At 35.6% G+C, this 19,298-nt stretch overlaps 1 protein-coding gene across 1 annotated transcript in view; it reads left to right on the forward strand.

Moving 5' to 3' along the window:
• The window catches only part of LOC145286323 (protocadherin Fat 4-like), a 342,844-nt gene that overhangs the window by 51,813 nt on the left and 271,733 nt on the right, over positions 1 to 19,298 (forward strand). Inside the window, exons 6-9 of the mRNA XM_080135245.1 lie at positions 11 to 115; positions 1,078 to 1,179; positions 5,096 to 5,227; positions 11,610 to 11,700. Coding sequence (XP_079991371.1) covers positions 11 to 115; positions 1,078 to 1,179; positions 5,096 to 5,227; positions 11,610 to 11,700 — 430 coding nt within the window. The remainder of the gene's footprint in view (positions 1 to 10; positions 116 to 1,077; positions 1,180 to 5,095; positions 5,228 to 11,609; positions 11,701 to 19,298) is intronic.

The raw sequence follows: 19,298 nt of genomic DNA on the forward strand, positions 1-19,298 counted from the left end.
CCTTTTTCAGACAACACCAATTAATAGTACAGTATTCCGCTTGAAAGAACATATTAGTGATATGGACTATTGGCCGGATTCTTCCAGTCTATATAAATATTCCTTTCTCTCAAATGTAAGTAAAAATTTGTAATGATCTAAATCAGGGATGCATGAGAGTTACTTATGATATAACCGAGTAAAAATGATATACTTATGTCATACTCAGATCAAAATGGTACACTTATGGCAAATATATAAAATATAAAAGTAAAAATGATCTAATTATGACATAACCAAGTAAAAATGATTTAATTATGACATGACCAAGTAAAAATGATCTAATTATGACATGACCAAGTAAAAATGATCTAATTATGGCATGACCAAGTAAAAATGATCTAATTATGACATGACCAAGTAAAAATGATCTAATTATGACATGACCAAGTAAAAATGATCTAATTATGTCATAACCAAGTAAAAATGATCTAATTATGACATGACCAAGTAAAAATGATCTAATTATGACCTGACCGAGTAAAAATGATCTGATTGTGACATGAGCAAGTAAAAATGATCTAATTATGACATAACCAAGTAAAAATGATCTAATTATGACATAACCAAATAAAAATGATCTAATTATGACATAACCAAGTAAAAATGATCTAATTATTACATGACTAAGTAAAAATGATCTAATTATGACATGACCAAGTAAAAATGATCTAATTATGACATAACCAAATAAAAATGATCTAATTATTACATGACAAAGTAAAAATGATGTACCATCTACTAAAATTTTTGTATGGACCTTTATTATGATAAGATGCAGTGAACTAATTAATATGGTATCTGTTCGATGCACATTAAGTGGTTAATAGATATTAGTATTTAATGCAAAACTGAACACAAATTTAACCAGATTTAATTTGGCATAAAGAACACATTCTGAATCAGCCGTCTATAACTTTTGTCCGTTTAAAACAGGTGGAAAATCGAGTTCTTTAAATAATCAAACTTCATTATTTTATTTTTGTATTAATTTTTCTCTGTTTTCTAATTTGTACACATTTTTTTTTATTTTCAAAGTCGTCAGTATTTGATATTGATAATAATGGTGATGTGATTTTGCGACAACAGTTGGATTATGAGAGTAAAGAAAAATCCTTTGAAGTTGAAGTTTTAGTGAAGGTGAGTACTCTAAGGCTTGTTTTAAAAAAATGCCGTTTTATTATTATTATGCCGGTGCTTATCCAGTTTTACGTTAATGTTAAAAAGTTATGAGTGCACAAAAACCTTATTGTGTACTTACTTGCTAGGTTAAAAAATGCTGTATACTAAAATTTACAAACATTCAAGTATTTTTGTTTTTAAAAAATAAAATTTGATTGGTAAACGATTTCTAGTTGGTATTATCATGATGACTGTGTTGAATTATGTCCATTGGCTGTTGACCTTAAAATTAACAGAAAATAGTAGACAAGATATTTTATGATAAATATGTTTTTTTCTAGTTAAAAATATTTTATGAATTTGCATAATTTTTGGTGTACTGTAATTTTTTTAAATCTAACATGTACATAATAATATTTTTGTGTCATTTTGTTTATTTTCTTTTTTCGAGTAGTTTAAAATATTTTTTGCCATTTTGTTTATTTTGCTTTTACGAGTAGTTTTGAATATTTTTTGTCATTTTGTTTAGTTAGGTTTACGTGTAGTTTTGAATATTTTTTTGCCATTTTGTTTGTTTTGTTTTTACGAGTAGTTTTGAATAGTTTTTGCCATTTTCTTTATTTCGTTTTTACAAGTAGTTTTGAATATTTTTGTGCCATTTTGTTTATTTTCTTTTACGAGTAGTTTTGAATATTTTTGTGACATTTTGTTTATTTTTACAAGCAGTTTTTAATATTTTATGCCATTTTGTATATTCCTTTTCATGAGTATTTTTAAATATTTTTATGCTATCTTGTTTATTTTCACGGTATAACTGGAAATATTCTCTCTATCATTAAATCATTTCCCTCTGATAGGCTCATAAGAGTAGTGGTTGATGGACAAAAATCAGAGGCCTGCAGTATTAATGCTGGAGTCCCTCAAGGGTCCATCCTGGGCCCAACTCTCTTCCTAATCTACATCAATGCTCTCCCTAAACACATACTTAAATCATTTGTTGACATCTATGCTGATGACACGACCATCTACAGCAACACATCAAAGGCTGTAAATGACAAAGCTCTCTCTGATTCTCTCTCCTCTGATCTCGAGCGCGTGGTTCAGTGGTTACCTTTAATGCATCTAAAACCAAACTCCTATCTTTACATCATCAACGCTCTGATCCCCATCTGGCATCAATTGAAATGGATGGCTCTCGTCTAGGAGAAACCCCATGTTTTGACAAGCTTCTGGGCTTGACCGTCACTCCGGATCTGAAATGGAACACGTACATCAAGTCTGTTGCCAAGGTCGCTGGAAAGATGGTGGGATCCTTCTACCGCTCCAGTAGATATCTCACTACTGATGCAATTCTCTATCTATATAAAAGCCAAGTACGTCCAAGGATGGAATACTGCTGCCATATCTGGGCAGGAGCTGCTAAAAGCAGCCTATCCTGCCTTGACAGAGTACAAAATAGACTTTGTGGCTTAGTGGGGGATGCCCTTTTCTCTTCCCTGCAACCTATCTCCCACAGAAGATGCGTTGCAAGCCTGTCTTTGTTTTATCGTTAATTCCATGGCAGGTGCTCATCTGAACTCCAATCTCTGGTCCCCCCTCGCCAATCTTTTACAAAAAACACCCGTCTAGCTGAATCCACTGTCAAAAACTTTCCCCACTCTTTATCTATGCCTAAATCAAAACGTAGATTCCATGAACAAAGCTTCTTTCTTAGAACTGCACGCCTGTGGAACTCTGTTCCGTCTGCCTGCTTCCCACCTGACTACAATTTGGATGTCTTCAAGTCCAACGTAAACAAGTTCCTGATGAACCGCCCCCTTAAGTAGACACTTTAAATATCCACACTAACGTACTGTACACACAATAACCCTTATCTCTGAGTGGCTTCCGGGCCTTGATAAGTGGTGACTACCTTGTAAAAAAAAAAAAAATTGTTATCATTGGAGTAAAACTAGCTATGCGCTATTCTTTCTAAGAAGTAGTTTTTAATATTTCATTTTTATACTAAATTCTAAATTGATTACTAGTGATGGAACGATTTAAATATTTTTTCCGATTCCGATACAATTATCAATTTTGATTCTTTTAAAATCCTTAAATATTTTGCTATAAAATTAAAAAAATTTTTTTGGATTACTGTAAAAAACCTATGGCTTGTTTTGTAGATTACAGCATAAAAGCGCATGAAATAAATTTAACACAAAACAAACTATGAACATTTAAGGTTTGAATAACTTTTATCATCAACAAAAAACTACATTGAATGTCCGTGTTCAAAAAAATTCATTTTCATGTTTCGTCATCTTTCAAAATAATACAAAGTAAGGCATTGGAATAAACAGAGTAAAAAGGGAGAATGTTCATAAAGAGTACTTATTCCTTGTTTCTTTTAGTTAGTCGAGCAGCGGTCTTAAAGAGGAGTGTTTGTCAGCTTGAGCATGAAAAGCAGGTGACTTCTCGCTTGACTGCCCCTGTGTCTTGTTTCCTTGGTGTTTTGTTTCCCTTCTCTTTCGTTTACAAAAATCTTGGGTTTTTATCTTTTCTTACCGGCTCCCACAGACACGTTGGTTGTTAAATTTGATTTTTATCACGTTTGCTTTCATTGGCTAATTAATTTTTTTATTATTTTTCTCTTTTTGACCGAGCCTATGCATAGTGATGCGTTTACACACTTTGTCTGTGACAGCTGATGAGTAAACATCCGGTCGAGACTTTATTGCTTTCTTCATGAATTCCTACAAACCCATGTAATATAGTCACATATTTTTGCAAACATAAAGGTACAAAAAGTGGGGATCGATCTATAGATTTTAACTTAGATCATAGTTTAAAATCAATAAATATTTATCATTTAACAACAATGAAAAAATTTAAGCAAAAACAATTCTGGCAGCGGAAAATTAGCACAATTTTTTTTGTTAAAGTTGTGCTGGGGAAAGGCTATTATACAATGCAATTGAGTGTGCAAATATCTCCACTGGAAAATCTGTAAAAAGTTGATTATCCAGTGTAGCAGCAAGTCTTGGGAACATGTTTACCAGCAAGAACAGTTGGAAATAAGTCATACACCATCCATTATGACTATGAAATTCCTACAGCTCTGTACCTATCTGACATAGTGATATGGGACAAGAGGGAGAAAGTAGGAACCCTAGTTGAAGTAAGTATTCCTAACGATGCAGGCCTTAACTTAGCTAAGAGGGAGAAGATAAAATACTAAGGCCTTACTTAGAATTGAGAAAGAAATATAATGTAATAGTGATTTATGGGCGACATGAAAAGAAACTGGAATCTTAGGAAGATCTCTGTAATTCCAGTAATTATAGGAGCAACCAGACTCATGAAAAAGAATTTCAAAAACTACCTGGCAAGAGAAATACAAACAATTGCACTCAAAGGAACAGTTAGAAGCTTAAAATGATCTCTCGGTTGGAGCAAATAAAATAGTGGATGAATGTCTAGCATCCAATAGAATGCCCCATCCCCAGCAAGAATAAAATGATAAGAAAATTAAAACAAAAAGGGAAAAGTGTAAAACGGTTCTATTCAAGGAATTAATTTTACTCAACCTGGGACGGGTATTATACACACACACACACACACACACACACACACACACACACACACACACACACACACACACATATAAAGAATAAATGATAAAAAACTATATTCCAAAATTCCAAAATTCATGATGTTTTACAATAAAAAGTCAACTGAATTAAAGGAATAAATTATAAGATTGTCAACATCATGAATTTTGGAATATAGTTTTTTTCCATTTATTCTCTATATTGCTCTGTAATTACATAAATAAGGATTGGTATATATTATAAGAAAATATATTTATACACACACATATATATATATATATATATATAAAACCAATGAAAGCAATAATAACGTTTAATGTTTTATTATTTGTGATTTTCAGGATGAAGGAAGCACTTCTGACGGAAGCATTGTCTATAATAGGACCACAAATATTACTTTTCTAGTGATTAATAATGATGATCTAAGTCCACAATTCATCAAAAGATTTTTTCATGTGAATATTTTCGTGAACGTAAGTATCTCATCTCTCCATTTTGCTTTCCTTATCTAACTCCTTGGCTTCACATACACCGATAACATGAATGAGAACAAATACAGAGAAAATATTGCTAAGGCTGCTGCAAAGGAGGTAGGCTCCCTCTACCATGCTAGAAAAATGTTCACACCTGCCAGTATTCTATATCTTTACAAAGTCACCATTCTCCCATGCATGAACTATTGTTGGCTCATACGGGCGACATAAGCCATGTACATCTTTCACTCTATTAGAGACAAAGTCCAAAAAAGTCTAAACTCTAATAGGTTACGCACTTTCAACCAAGCTCCAACCCCAGCCCCATTGCTGCAATCTCTGTGCTTTTTTTTTGCTTTAATTGAATGTGCTCCGACGAACTTGTGGCAGTGGTTCTTCCTTGATATCAGTATCCATGACTAATCTGATATGCACTAAAACTCCATATCTTCATGGTAGAAATCCTTCAATGTTGGGGAGTCTTCTATTCTGAAAGTTTCATTTATAAATTCTCTCTCTGAATTCTGCTTCCTCGACTGTACTAACATGCAGAAACTTAAATGTAATATAAATCGATATGTTGCTGCTCATCTCCCTACTTAGAGTGCCCCTAAAGATATGGTCCCTAATTCATAGTAGCCTTTTATGTCTCAGTAACAATTTGCCTTGTTTGGCTTTAATATGAATAAAAAAAAACAAAAAACAAAAGGAAAGAGTACAAAAAAAAAAAAAACTCTTCTAACTGAAGTCGTTATCCTTAGATTCAACTACTTTCATAAAGATAAGAATGAAGTTGCGTGGATAATTAACAGAATTTCTAAATATACGAGGTGGAACAATAAAATTGTCGCCCTAAAGAAAACAATACTGCAGCTTTATTTTAAAACTGTTACTGAAAAAATCGGTACTCCTGCAGTATTTTACCCACCGATTTCACGATCTTAGCCGAGCGTTGACGAACGCTTTCGGCGTTAACGCCGACGAAAGCCGAGAATTCGGAGCTACAGTGCAAGAACGCTAAAAGTATGTGAATAGCAACAACATTACAAGGAAAAGATATTACACACACAACAAAATGGATAAAATTAATACAAAAAATTTGGATAAAATAAATCACAAACACTTACCGTAAGTTTTTTTAAAGTAAAATAAATTTATTTTGTTGAATATTTTTTTTTTTTTGAAAAAGTTTTTGAAATGAAATGCTATGTGTGTAATTTCAATGAAAATTATTCGTCTGCTGCGCATTCGTTTGAAGCGCCCTGATTGGCTGATAGAGTATCCATACCGCTCGCCATGTTCCGGCGTTTTCCGACGGATGTCGATCAACGCTCGGCTAAGATCGTGAAATCGGTGGGTAAAATACTGCAGGAGTACCAAAAAATCAATTCACATAACTTGATTATGTAGTAGAACTAACATCTATTCAATGTAGCCACCTTCAGCCTCAATCACCGCCTCGATATGAGTCTGGGATTGGGAGCTGGCAATGGTCTTATTGTCATAACTTGGATCGGTAGAGAGCATGAGTTGTACAGCAGTGAACATTGTGCCACTTTGCATGATAGAAGGCTCCTGTCGCTCTTGGGGTTTGTACACAACTGGCTAAATAGTAGATGGTCTGCAACAAAAAAAGAAAATCGATTTTCATCAAACGGAAATGGAATAATGGCGACAATTTCATCGTTCCACCTTGTACTTTCATAGAAGAACAAAGTTGCTCGGATAATTAACAGTATTTCTAAACGTACTTTTAATATCTCTTGTCGCATTGGAAATTTATTAGCAAAAAAAAAAATATTTATATAAATAAAATAATAATTTAAAACTTAAATCTTCAATTAGATTTTTTTTTTTTTTAAATTTTGTCAAATGTTAATTCTTTGTTTGCAAAATCTGGATATTTGGTTCTTTGGTGAAATACGTGTGGAATTAGTAATCTAACAGAAAAAAGATGTATATACACATGTTTGCCTCAGGGATCAATTCTTGGATGTTTATTATTCCTGATATTCATACACGACCTCTCTGATATGGGAGTCTGAGATGGGTACATTTAATGATAACACCACACTCTGTACCAAACATGTGAGAAAACGAATGTACACATATTCAAGGGGCAATGACTTATACCTTGGAAAATAATCTTCAGTCTCACCTGGGATGGAGATGTAAATGGATGGTAACATTTAATGCTGCTAAGACTAAGCTTAGTACCTTTAACAATTACAAGAAACCTTTTCCATCACCGATTGCTACGACACTCTACTTGAGGGCTCATTAGGATTTACCAAATGAGCGGCATGGTGGTGAGTTAATTAATCTGTGTCACAGGCGATACAGATGAATCGTTTCATCAGCCAACCACGAACGATATTCAGGTCAAATTATAATAATACAACGGGTTGGGTAAAGGATCAGGCAATCATGAATCTACAGCGAGGTTTGTGGAGATTGAAAAACATTCTAGAAAATAATCAAATCAATCCTTCAAACATTTGTCACTTTTAAACGTGCAGAGTGAATAGACATGCATTCGTTTTAACCCTTATATATATTATAGAGAATAGTGTCATCAGCAAATACACCCATCTCGGATACAATTTTATCAGGGAGGTACTTAATGATTATTACAAAAAATAAAGATCCAAGGACCGATCCCTGAGTTATACCTGCATTTGTAACAGAGCGCATATGAGCACATATAAGCACGTATGAGTGCGTGTAAGCATGTATGAGCAAGTAGGAGCACGTATGAGTAGGTATAAGCATGTATGAGCACGTATGAGCGCGTGTAAGCATGTATAAGCATGTATGAGCACGTATGAGCAGGTATAAGCATGTATGAGTGCGTATGAGCGCATATGAGCACGTATGAGCACGTATGAGCATATATGAGCACGTATAAGCATGTATGAGCATATATGAGCACGTATAAGCATGTATGAGCATGTATAAGAACGTATAAGCATGTATGAGCATGTAGGAGCATGTATAAGAACGTATAAGCACGTATGAGAACGTATAAGAATGTATAAGCATTTATGAACAAGTATGAGCACGTATGAGCACATATGAGCATGTATAAGAACGTATGAGCCTGTATAAGAACATATACATATGAGGGCGTATGAGCATGTATGGAGCACGGATAAGCCTATGTAAGCATGTATGAGCATGTATAAGCACATATGAGCATGTATGAGTGTGTATAAGCACCTATGAGCACGTATAAGCACGTATGAGCATGTATAAGCATGTATAAGAACATATGAGCACGTATAAGCATGTATACACACGTATGAGGGCGTATGAGCACGTATGGACAAGTATGAGTACGGATAAGCACGTTTAAGCATGTATGAGCACGTATAAGCGCATATGAGCATGTATGAGTGCGTATAAGCACCTATGAGCACAAATACGCACCTATGAGCATGTGTAAATGCGTATAAGCATGTATAAGAATGTATAAGCATGTATGAGCGCGTATAAGAACGTATAAGCATGTATGAGCATGTATACACATGTATGAGGGTGTATGAGCTCATATAACATATATGAGCGCATATGCACATGAATGCTCATGTAAAAGCACGTATGAACGCGTATGAGCATGTATGAGCACATATAAGCATGTATAAGCACGTATGAGCGCATATAAGCACATATGAATGCATATAAGCACGTATGAGCACGTGGAAAAATATCAATGAAATATCTAATGAACACGGCTTGCAAAAATATTAGCAGCGGTAGCTCGTATGCAAATTAGCAAGTGTGCAATGCCTTGCATTACAAGAAAAGGAAAAAAAGAACAGCACATGGTTGGAGAGAAGCAAAGTGCACATCAAAAAAAGATGAATGTGTAAAGTCGAAGACGAAAAATGGATCGCTATGGCCGGTGTGTGGTAAGGAAGAGAAAAGAAAAGTGTACACCAGACAAGATGGACGTGTGGCCCTATGATGGTGGCAAGAGACTTTTAAGCTGGTGTCGAGATGGCAGGATTTTGTTAATCTCATGGCAGACGAAATGAACAGTAAAAAAAAAAAATAAGAAGCTTTGTTTGAAAATTAATGGTAATAAATGACTTCTGTTAAAACAGAAAAAATGCCAAGTTGGATTTATTTTTGTTTGTTTGTTTGTTCCTTTATGACAGTACCAGATGGCGTGGGGATCCAAGAGAGGTTCGAACTCTAATGAACACGGTTCGAGTGTAACAGCCACGTTACATATTAATATCATGTTTGGACGTATGACTATTTAGGACCACCTGTGTTTTTCTCTTGTTTCAGAAGGATTTGATTATATTAAATATCCAGCCAATAATACTGTATGATTTAATTTTCATACCAGACCTTGTCAAAGGCTTGGGATATATGTTCTAGCTTCTCCTGCTTTATCCAGTGCATGGTATACGTGTTCAGAGATGTAGAAAAATGGGTTGAATTTGAGATATCAAGGCCACTGCCCAAGCTTTCCCTGTGTTGAAGATATTGGTAGGTGACCCCAAGAAGAGAGACATTCAATGGGTTACATACACGTGTAAATATTATAGACTAGTGACAAAAGTAGATTTAACAATTATCTATATATCTATAAACTACTCTGTCAATTTTCAGTCTACAGATTCGAGATTTGACATAAGGGGTATTGAGATTTGGGGAAATCTTTTTAGTCAGTTTTCGGCCAGAAATTTGGCTGGCAACTCTATCAAACTCCTCCATCAATTTGGGTCTAAACACTTGAAATTTTAGATGTATGTTTAAAATTTTTAATTTGATTTGAGCCCAAAACAATAAGTGTTAAAGGATCAAAATTGGGTTCAAATTTTAAAAAGATTTAACCTCTGCGGTCTCTACCAAATTACTCAGCCAATTTTTGGTCTAAACATTTGAAATTTTACATGAAGTGTATTCAGACATAGTGCTAGCTTTTTAATTGGCTTTTGGCGGAAAATTTGGCTGCCAAGGGGTCAAAGTTCAAAAGATTTGACCTTTTCGGTCTCTAGCAAACTATTCAGCCAATTTTAGGTCTAAACATTTGAAATTTTACATAAAGGGCATTAAAATATGCAGCGAGCTTTTAAATCAGTTTTTGGGCGAAAATTTGGCTGCCAAGATGTCAAAGTTGAAAGAGTTGATCTTTACAGACTCTACCAAACTCCTTCGCCAATTTTGGGTCTACATACTTGAAATTTTAGATGTGGGTTACCTAGACATGAGTCAAACTTTTTAATATATATATACATATGCACATAAAGTTATGAACAGTACATAGGGGCCGAGCAAAACCGGGCTGAACTGCTAGTATAGACTGGAAAGTGCATTTTGGAACACTCGGTCGCAGTGAATACATAATACCAGTGCATAGTATGTTATCCAGTGCATGGTATATTCATAACACCTGCAGTGTTATCCAGTGCATGATATATGTGTTCAGAAATGACCATTAAAACTTTCACAGGAAACATGAGTTGGAACAATTACATTGAAAGCATTGCCAGGGCCGCTGCAAGAAAGGTGGGCTCTCTCTACCGTGCTAGACAACTACTAACACCCATGTATGGAGTATTGCTGTCATATTTGGGCTGGTGCATCTGCTACTAGTCTCTCGCTCCTTGACAAGGTTCAAAAGAGAGTCGCAAATCTGATAGGCCCTGAACTTGCATCTAAGCTTCAGCCTCTGTCCCATCGACGAAATGTTGCATCCCTCTGCCTTTTCTACAAGTATTTTAGTGGTGAATGCTCTGACGAACTGCAAGCACTTGTGCCCCCATGACGTGAGCACCCTCGACAAACCCGACAGGCTGTTAAATCCCACCCCCACACTGTAGAGATCCCTAGATGTAAAAGATCTTTCTACTCTAATAGTTTCTTCCCCAGAACCGCTAGACTTTGGAATTCCACTACAGGTCCCTGCTTCCCCAACAGTACTGACGTGCAGAAGTTCAAGTGTAACGTGAACCGACATCTTGTTGCCCAAATCCCTACATAGTACCCCGGTAGTTGTTGCCCCTGATAGTAGCCCCCTACACCAAAGTGGCAACTTGCCTTGTTTGGGGTGAAAATGTAATAAAAAAAATTTTTTTTTAAATCTCCAGGAGAATGGATTTGCCTAAATCTATACTGTATGCCTTCCAGAGTTCGTGCCAACCTCGTTTATTTTGTAAATCCTCCGCACCCCACTTCTACTACAGACATAGCACAAAAGGTTGTCATTCTTCACCCAATGTGGATGACCTTCAAAACTAGTGGCAGTGAGCAATTTATGTTGTATTTATGTTGTATAATGTATAATTTTTTTATGATTTGGATTTTGATTTCTTATTTTTACTCAGACACAATGAAAATACATTTTTTCTTCTTTTCATAATTGCAGGATACTGTAAAGTCATCATACGACATAGAACCAAAGCCAAATGCAACTGATGGTGATCAATTAAATACGCCAATAATTTACAGTTTAATTGGTAATAAAACTTAAGTATTTCTGAATTTTGGAGATAAGAATTACTTCTTCGTATTATTTGGATTCTTCAAACTACTGTTCTCATCTTGAGTTTTATTTTCACAATGTTTCGGTTGATGAAACCCTCGACCTTCTCTAGATGTATCTTGTCGAGCTCGCAAAATATGTGCCAAACATGTGCCAAATAGACATAATTTCAAACACAATTTTTTATTTCATTTGCATTTGTACATTGAGTGCTACCTGCACTGAGGATTGAACCTTCAACCCCCAGAATAGTATAACTTACAACTGGATTTTACCAAGTACTTTATCCACTACGTAATGGGATCTGTTCGAAATTCTGTGCAGATTCCCGAGTTCGACAGAAAGTTTCCAGAGTTCAACATAAAAATTCCCAGGTCGACAACTGAAGAAGGTCAGAATCCGTTGTGAAAATAAAACTGAAAACAAGAACAGTAATTTGAAGAATTCAAATAATATAAAAAAAAACTACTTATGTTTAATATTATTATTATTATTATTATTATTATTTCATTTTTTTGTGTTGTTTGAATAGCAAAAGGGATTTCACTTTTGTTGATGGAGGGAGAAAAACTAGAAATTGTGGATACACAAATCCATATTATTATTACGAGGGGTGTGCAATAAGTAATGCCCCTGACCCACTTCCGATAGCAGTAGAGCAACGAAACTTATTAGTCTTTCTCTACATAGGAACAACCCAGAGTTATGCATTTCTCCCATCGTTTAATACAGCTCTGGAGACCGTTTTTGTAGAACACCCCAGGTTGGTCCTCCAACCACGATGTGACTTCAGAAATCAAGGCTGCATCATCTGGGAAATGCTTTCCTTTCAAAACAACTTCATGGCTGGGAAGAGGTGAAAGTCAGAGAGTGCAAGGTCAGGAGAGTAGGGAGGGTGGGGAAGGATTTCATAACCACACGCCGGTGCTTCTGATCTGGCGATATACGAGTTGTGGACCGGAGCATTGTCCTGCAGGAGGAGGGTACCTTTGCTGATCACGCCCTGCCTCTTGATTTTGATAGCTTCTCTTAATTTCCTCAAAAGTGAAGCATAATAGGCTCCTGTAATTGTGGTACCCTTTGCCAGGAAATCTGTCATCACTACTCCTGTGGCACTATTTCCTTGTGCCACTGTTTCTAACACACTCTGCAGCATGGACGGGTGGTAAATTGTCCATGAGCGTAGAGATACAAAGAAACCCCTTCCCATAATCCCCTTGCTATCTTTCTGTCTCTTTCCTGCACGACCACCATGATGTGAAGACGCATATTTTGTCTCTCCGTAAATGGGAGGGGAGACCCCCTCCCTCAACACTAGTTAGGGTAGGTTAGTTAGCTTCGAAAAGTCTATTATCCAGTTTCAATTGTAAAAATTAATTGTAAATTGTTTTTTTTTGTAATATATATTGTATCTCTAATGTAAAATAAAATAGTTAGTTATACCTTATGTATATTACAATTGTGTCGCGTGTCATTTTTCTTGTGTCTGCCATGAATGCCTTCATAAATGTCTGAAGTCGAAAGGCGGCCCTGAGGACAAAGAGATGAAGATTCCCACCAGAATGCCACCAGGGTGAAGAGATCATCTTGAGAAAAGAAAGCAGCCACACCCAGATCCAACATCTCAGGTATGATTTTCTTCTTACTACACAGACCCTAATGACTGGCCCATCTTCATATCTTCCCGAGACCGCTTTAAGACATTTACTATAACACGTCTGTCGGTCACACCCCAGTGACCGGCGGATTGTGGTATAAATGGTTGCCTTAAGACGCAGGATTGACCCTGGTATAAATGGTTGCCTTAAGACGCAGGATTGACCCTGGTTAATTACCAGACGGATCTCGTCGCATCTGTGTCGCAGTATAAATGATGCACTATGACCAGAACATATTGTTTCCCAGCATGGAAATAATTTCGACCCTTAAACCCACGGCACAACCAAAAATAACGACCACTAGACGAATCGAATAAAAAAAAATGGTCCACGGTCTTAAAAAAACGGAAAAAAAAACTATTATTTCTGGCAAAATTTAAAAAAAAAAATGGCAGACCAGTACACACGCGCACAAAAAAAAAAAAAAAAAAAAAACGCACTCAAAAAAGAAAATTCAGAACCTGAACAAAAAATTGTCTTGCACCTACAAAAAAAAAAAAACAGTTTACAAAGGATCGATTTAAAAAAAAAAGAGTATTGAAAGTAACCCTTCGAAAAAAAAGTAAGAAATGTGTCCCACACACACAAAAAAAAAAAACAGAGACGAGAAAAAAGTGTATCTAGAATATGCAATGTCTCTTTCTCTCTCACGCTTTCTCTCTTTCTGTCTCTCTCCGGATATATATCGATATGTGTGTATATCTATGCATCTTGTTATTACATGAAAAAAAAAAAGAAAAAAATCCTTCAAACACGAAGCTCGAAAAATAAATTAAAAAAAAAAAGGAAAGAAAATAAAGGATACCTAACATTTTTTATCTGATCTTTATTTCAGGTTTATAAAAATATAGGACTTTTTAAAAACATTCTTTTGACTTTGCAAGTGTTAGATTCAGATTTGAAAAAATAGAACTTTTACATTACATTTTATTCCATGAACAGTTGATGTGTTTATTTTTCATGTTCATTAAAGCTGAAACATAAGGGGACATTTTTTTTGAATTGATAATGTTTCTTTTATTGATGTTTGTCTGTTTAAAAAGAAAAAAAAAATGTTACTGGTAAAAAAAAATGGGGGTTAGATAATATGAAAGTTTTGTGTTAGAATGTATTTTACAAAATTGTTCAAAATAAGATTGTTTTTCTATTTTCTTATTTTTTTTTTAAGCTCGTAGAAATGTTTAATGTCTACCTGTCACTCATTTTTTAAAACAATGACCGCACATGGGAAAGATAAGCTAAGATGACCTCGTCATGGTGTTTGTGAGGTTGTTAAGGGATGGGTGGTAGAACAACGCTACCTGCCTCTCTCTCTCTCTTCTTCTCTCTATCTCTCTCTCATTCCCTTACCTGTGAGGACGAGAGAGTGACTTTTAAAATCGTCGAAGATTTTTTTTTTTGTTATTACGTAATGGTGTTATGAGGGTGGTGGGGTGTGTAATGGCATCGCTCTGCCTCTATCCCCTTCTTTTTCCCCTCATTCTCTTTCTCTACTCTTGCGTTTTAATGATTGTATAGCTAAACCCCCATGGCTGATTGCAGGAGGGCATATAATAACGAATTAACTTGGAGTTTTTTTTAAATTTTTCTACCAAGTTTGAAGAACAAAATTATTTATGCTTCGTTAAATTACATTAAATGATGTCTTCAATTGGTTTTTATTAAAAATAAAAACTGAGACGATTATTCAAACAGCACTTAAAGTACTTTTTTGAAGTCTTCGAGTGTTTGGAAAAGCCAACTGTTACATGATTACGTTAATTTTTTAAGAGTTCTCTGAAATGTTCATAGTTTTTCTTAAAGAAAAATTACGCTATTACATTTCGAATATTCTCTGAATTTTTAATAATTTCTAAGGAAATATTGTTTGACTAACGAAAGAGATTTTCCTGAACTCTAGATGATTTTTAAGGAAGAATTATTCGAGCGAATTCTTTATTTGAAGGTTTATTTGAAATTGGACCGTATGATAGGGGTCCCTGAAATATTGACTGAGGAGTATATACATAAAATTGAATTAATTCTTAAGAAAAAAAAAAAAAGATTTCCTCAGTCTAGAAAGATCTCTCTTTAATTGAAATTTTAATTTTTTCGAGCTTTTAACTATACAGAACTGGTTGTTAACTAATGTAACTCCCAGGTGTGGCGGGAGTTTATTAATTCGAAATAATCCTTGTGAGTGAGTTTAGGAAGAGAATTGCTTTTAAATGATAAAATAATTACTTTGGAAAATAAAGTTAATTAACGTGAAATGTTTCTGAATTCGAAATGACCTTGATAATGACCTATAAGAAGAAATGATTTTTAAGAATCAATTAAATAACTTTAAATGTACACTGAATTTTAAAAATAATAATTACGAAATGAAAAAATTTGGGATGTTTCTGAATCTCATTGTGAAGGGTAAATTGATTCAAAATGAATTTTCTATGATCTTTTCGGAAGATTAATTTTAATAATGAACCAAATGTTTGGAATAATTTTTGAATTGTATTACGAAAAATGGGTATATTCGAAGTTTATGACCTTTTGAGAAGATTGTTTTTTATAATAATAAATGAATTACTTTGGAAAGAAGTTAACTAACATAAATTGATTTTAACGATGAACCAAAATACTTGAAATAATTTTTAAATTTGGGAATGAAATTTTAATGATCTTTTGTAAATCAAGTTTTGAAAAAAATACACATACTTTTTAAATGTACCCTGAAAATTTGGGAAAAAGTTAATTATGAATGTAATAACTTGTAATGCGTTTGCATTGTGTAAACAAATTCTAATTGTGACCGAGGTGCTCTGAAATGATTTTTTAAAAATGTTTTCTTTTTAAGAAAAAAAATTGTTAACACCCTATTTCATTGATTTAATGTATACCAGGTTTCTGAATTGTTTATTTTTGGAAATTTTTTTCCCCCTAATTGAGTATTCTAACTCATGAAGGCTGAGTGCCCTTCTTAATTAATTCTTTATATAATTAATAAATATTCCGTGGTGGATAGTTTTTATTGGTCGCTCGGCGGCAGACTCCTTGCTCTAACAGAATTAATTGGATTAGAACCTCTGAAGACCGAGGTTTTACTAAATCCATATAGGTCGGCGTGATGAGGTCACATAACCCCGACTTATCTAAAATATATTATACTGGTTGCTGAAGAGAGCGTAAGTCCAGTAACTGAAGTAATAACTTGGAATACATATAGGTCGGCGTGGTGAGGTCACGTAACTCCGACTTGGTTAAAATACATTATACTGGTTGCTGAAGGGAGCGTAAATCCAGTTACGGAAATAATGTTATGCAGACTAAATTAAAAAAACGTATAGGTCGGCGTGATAAACTCACGTAAAATCCGGCTTAGTGAAATACGTATAGGTCGGCGTGATAAACTCACGTAGAATCCGGCTTAGTGAAATACGTATAGGTCGGCGTGATAAACTCACGTAGAATCCGGCTTAGTCAAATACGTATAAGTCGGCGTGATAAACTCACGTAGAATCCGGCTTAGTCAAATACGTATAGGTCGGCGTGATAAACTCACGTAGAATCCGGCTTAGTCAAATACGTATAGGTCGGCGTGATAAACTCACGTAGAATCCGGCTTAGTCAAATACGTATAGGTCGGCGTGATAAACTCACGTAGAATCCGGCTTAGTCAAATACGTATAGGTCGGCGTGATAAACTCACGTACAATCCGGCTTAGTGAAATACGTATAGGTCGGCGTGATAAACTCACGTAGAATCCGGCTTAGTGAAATACGTATAGGTCGGCGTGATGAACTCACGTAAAATCCGGCTTTGTTAAAAAATATTATACTGGTTGCTTAAGAAAGTGTAAATCCAGTAACTGAAATCATGAGGTCATTGCCTCGATGGAGGGCGAGGATGATTACCCTCTCTGGTATTTGAAGCAGTATACCAGCCTACCAGGAGCCTGGTGGAAAAGATAACTTGCTTCACTGAGTTCCTGATGGAACGTAGAGCATGGAGACATTGATTGCTGACGGCCGGTTGACGCACCATTCACGGAAAATTAGGGACTTCTGAAATTTATGAATGCTCATAAATTTCGGATAGCATAGGGAGGGATGTGGCACTATTTCCTTGTGCCACTGTTTCTAACACACTCTGCAGCATGGACGGGTGGTAAATTGTCCATGAGCGTAGAGATACAAAGAAACCCCTTCCCATAATCCCCTTGCTATCTTTCTGTCTCTTTCCTGCACGACCACCATGATGTGAAGACGCATATTTTGTCTCTCCGTAAATGGGAGGGGAGACCCCCTCCCTCAACACTAGTTAGGGTAGGTTAGTTAGCTTCGAAAAGTCTATTATCCAGTTTCAATTGTAAAAATTAATTGTAAATTGTTTTTTTTTGTAATATATATTGTATCTCTAATGTAAAATAAAATAGTTAGTTATACCTTATGTATATTACAATTGTGTCGCGTGTCATTTTTCTTGTGTCTGCCATGAATGCCTTCATAAATGTCTGAAGTCGAAAGGCGGCCCTGAGGACAAAGAGATGAAGATTCCCACCAGAATGCCACCAGGGTGAAGAGATCATCTTGAGAAAAGAAAGCAGCCACACCCAGATCCAACATCTCAGGTATGATTTTCTTCTTACTACACAGACCCTAATGACTGGCCCATCTTCATATCTTCCCGAGACCGCTTTAAGACATTTACTATAACACGTCTGTCGGTCACACCCCAGTGACCGGCGGATTGTGGTATACTCCATCCCGGTCCCAGAAGACTGTGAGCATGACCTTGTCTTCTTTGGAGGTGGTGAGTCCAAGTGCTTCCACTGCATTGACTGGGCTTTGGTCTCTGGATCATAGTGATGGACCCAAGTTTCATCCTGTGTGATCAGTCTTTTGAAAAACTTTGACTCATCTTCTTGGCACATCTCCAAATTTATCCTCGGGCACTAGACGCGTTTTCGCTTCTCGAATGGTGTGAGCAACCTGGGAATCCATCTGGCAGACACCTTATACATATGCAAATGGTCATGAATGATAGTTTTCACAGACCCTGTACTAATCTTGACATCTTGGGCTATTTGGCGAATAGTAATGCGCTGTACTTCCAAAATGGCAGCCTTAACTTGACAGACAGATGCCTCATCAATGGCAGAAGGGGGGGAGGGGCGACCAGGTCTGGGAGCTGTTTCCACAGATTTCCGGCCATGTTTGAATTCACAATGCCAGCGTTTTACAAGGTCATATGATGGGGCATTATCACTATAAGTTTCTTTCATTTCATCAAAAGTCTCCTGTGGTGTGCGTCCTTTCAAATATAAAAACCGGGTCACCGCTCAACATTCAACAGGCTCCATTTCACACCTGACTCAGTTCAAACATCTGTAAAACAGAAACCACAATTAGTTCATAGCTGTAATTTGCCACATAACCCGTAGAGATATAAATCATTGCACATGAAAAATTTCAGCTAGATCAGACAACTGGAAGTGGGTCAGGGGCATTACTTATTGCACGCCCCTCGTAATACTATAAAATCAAGATAGATTTGGCTTCTATTCAGTTACCAATTTTATGGTTACTTTATGTATATGTATGCACATGTATGCATGTAGATGTATGTATGTATGTATATATATATATATATATGCATTTAACTGACTTATCTCAACTAACCAAGTCACCTTTAAAATATACACTCAAAATTGAAAGAACCCAACCTTAAACTCACTTATTTAAGTAACCCTCCAAACATTCCATATTTTCACACCATGACTCATCTCTATCTCCACCTCATCAGCTCACCCATCCCCACAGCAAAAACAGCACACCCACACCCTATCACGCACACCCCCATTGAAAATCACAAGAATATCCATTTTCCACTTGAACTTAAAATCAAGAGGTCAACCCTTTTAAAGAATACTAAAAC

This window comes from Euprymna scolopes, chromosome 10 (assembly GCF_053919585.1).
Source record: "Euprymna scolopes isolate OS-2025 chromosome 10, ASM5391958v1, whole genome shotgun sequence".
NCBI lineage: Eukaryota > Metazoa > Mollusca > Cephalopoda > Sepiida > Sepiolidae > Euprymna > Euprymna scolopes.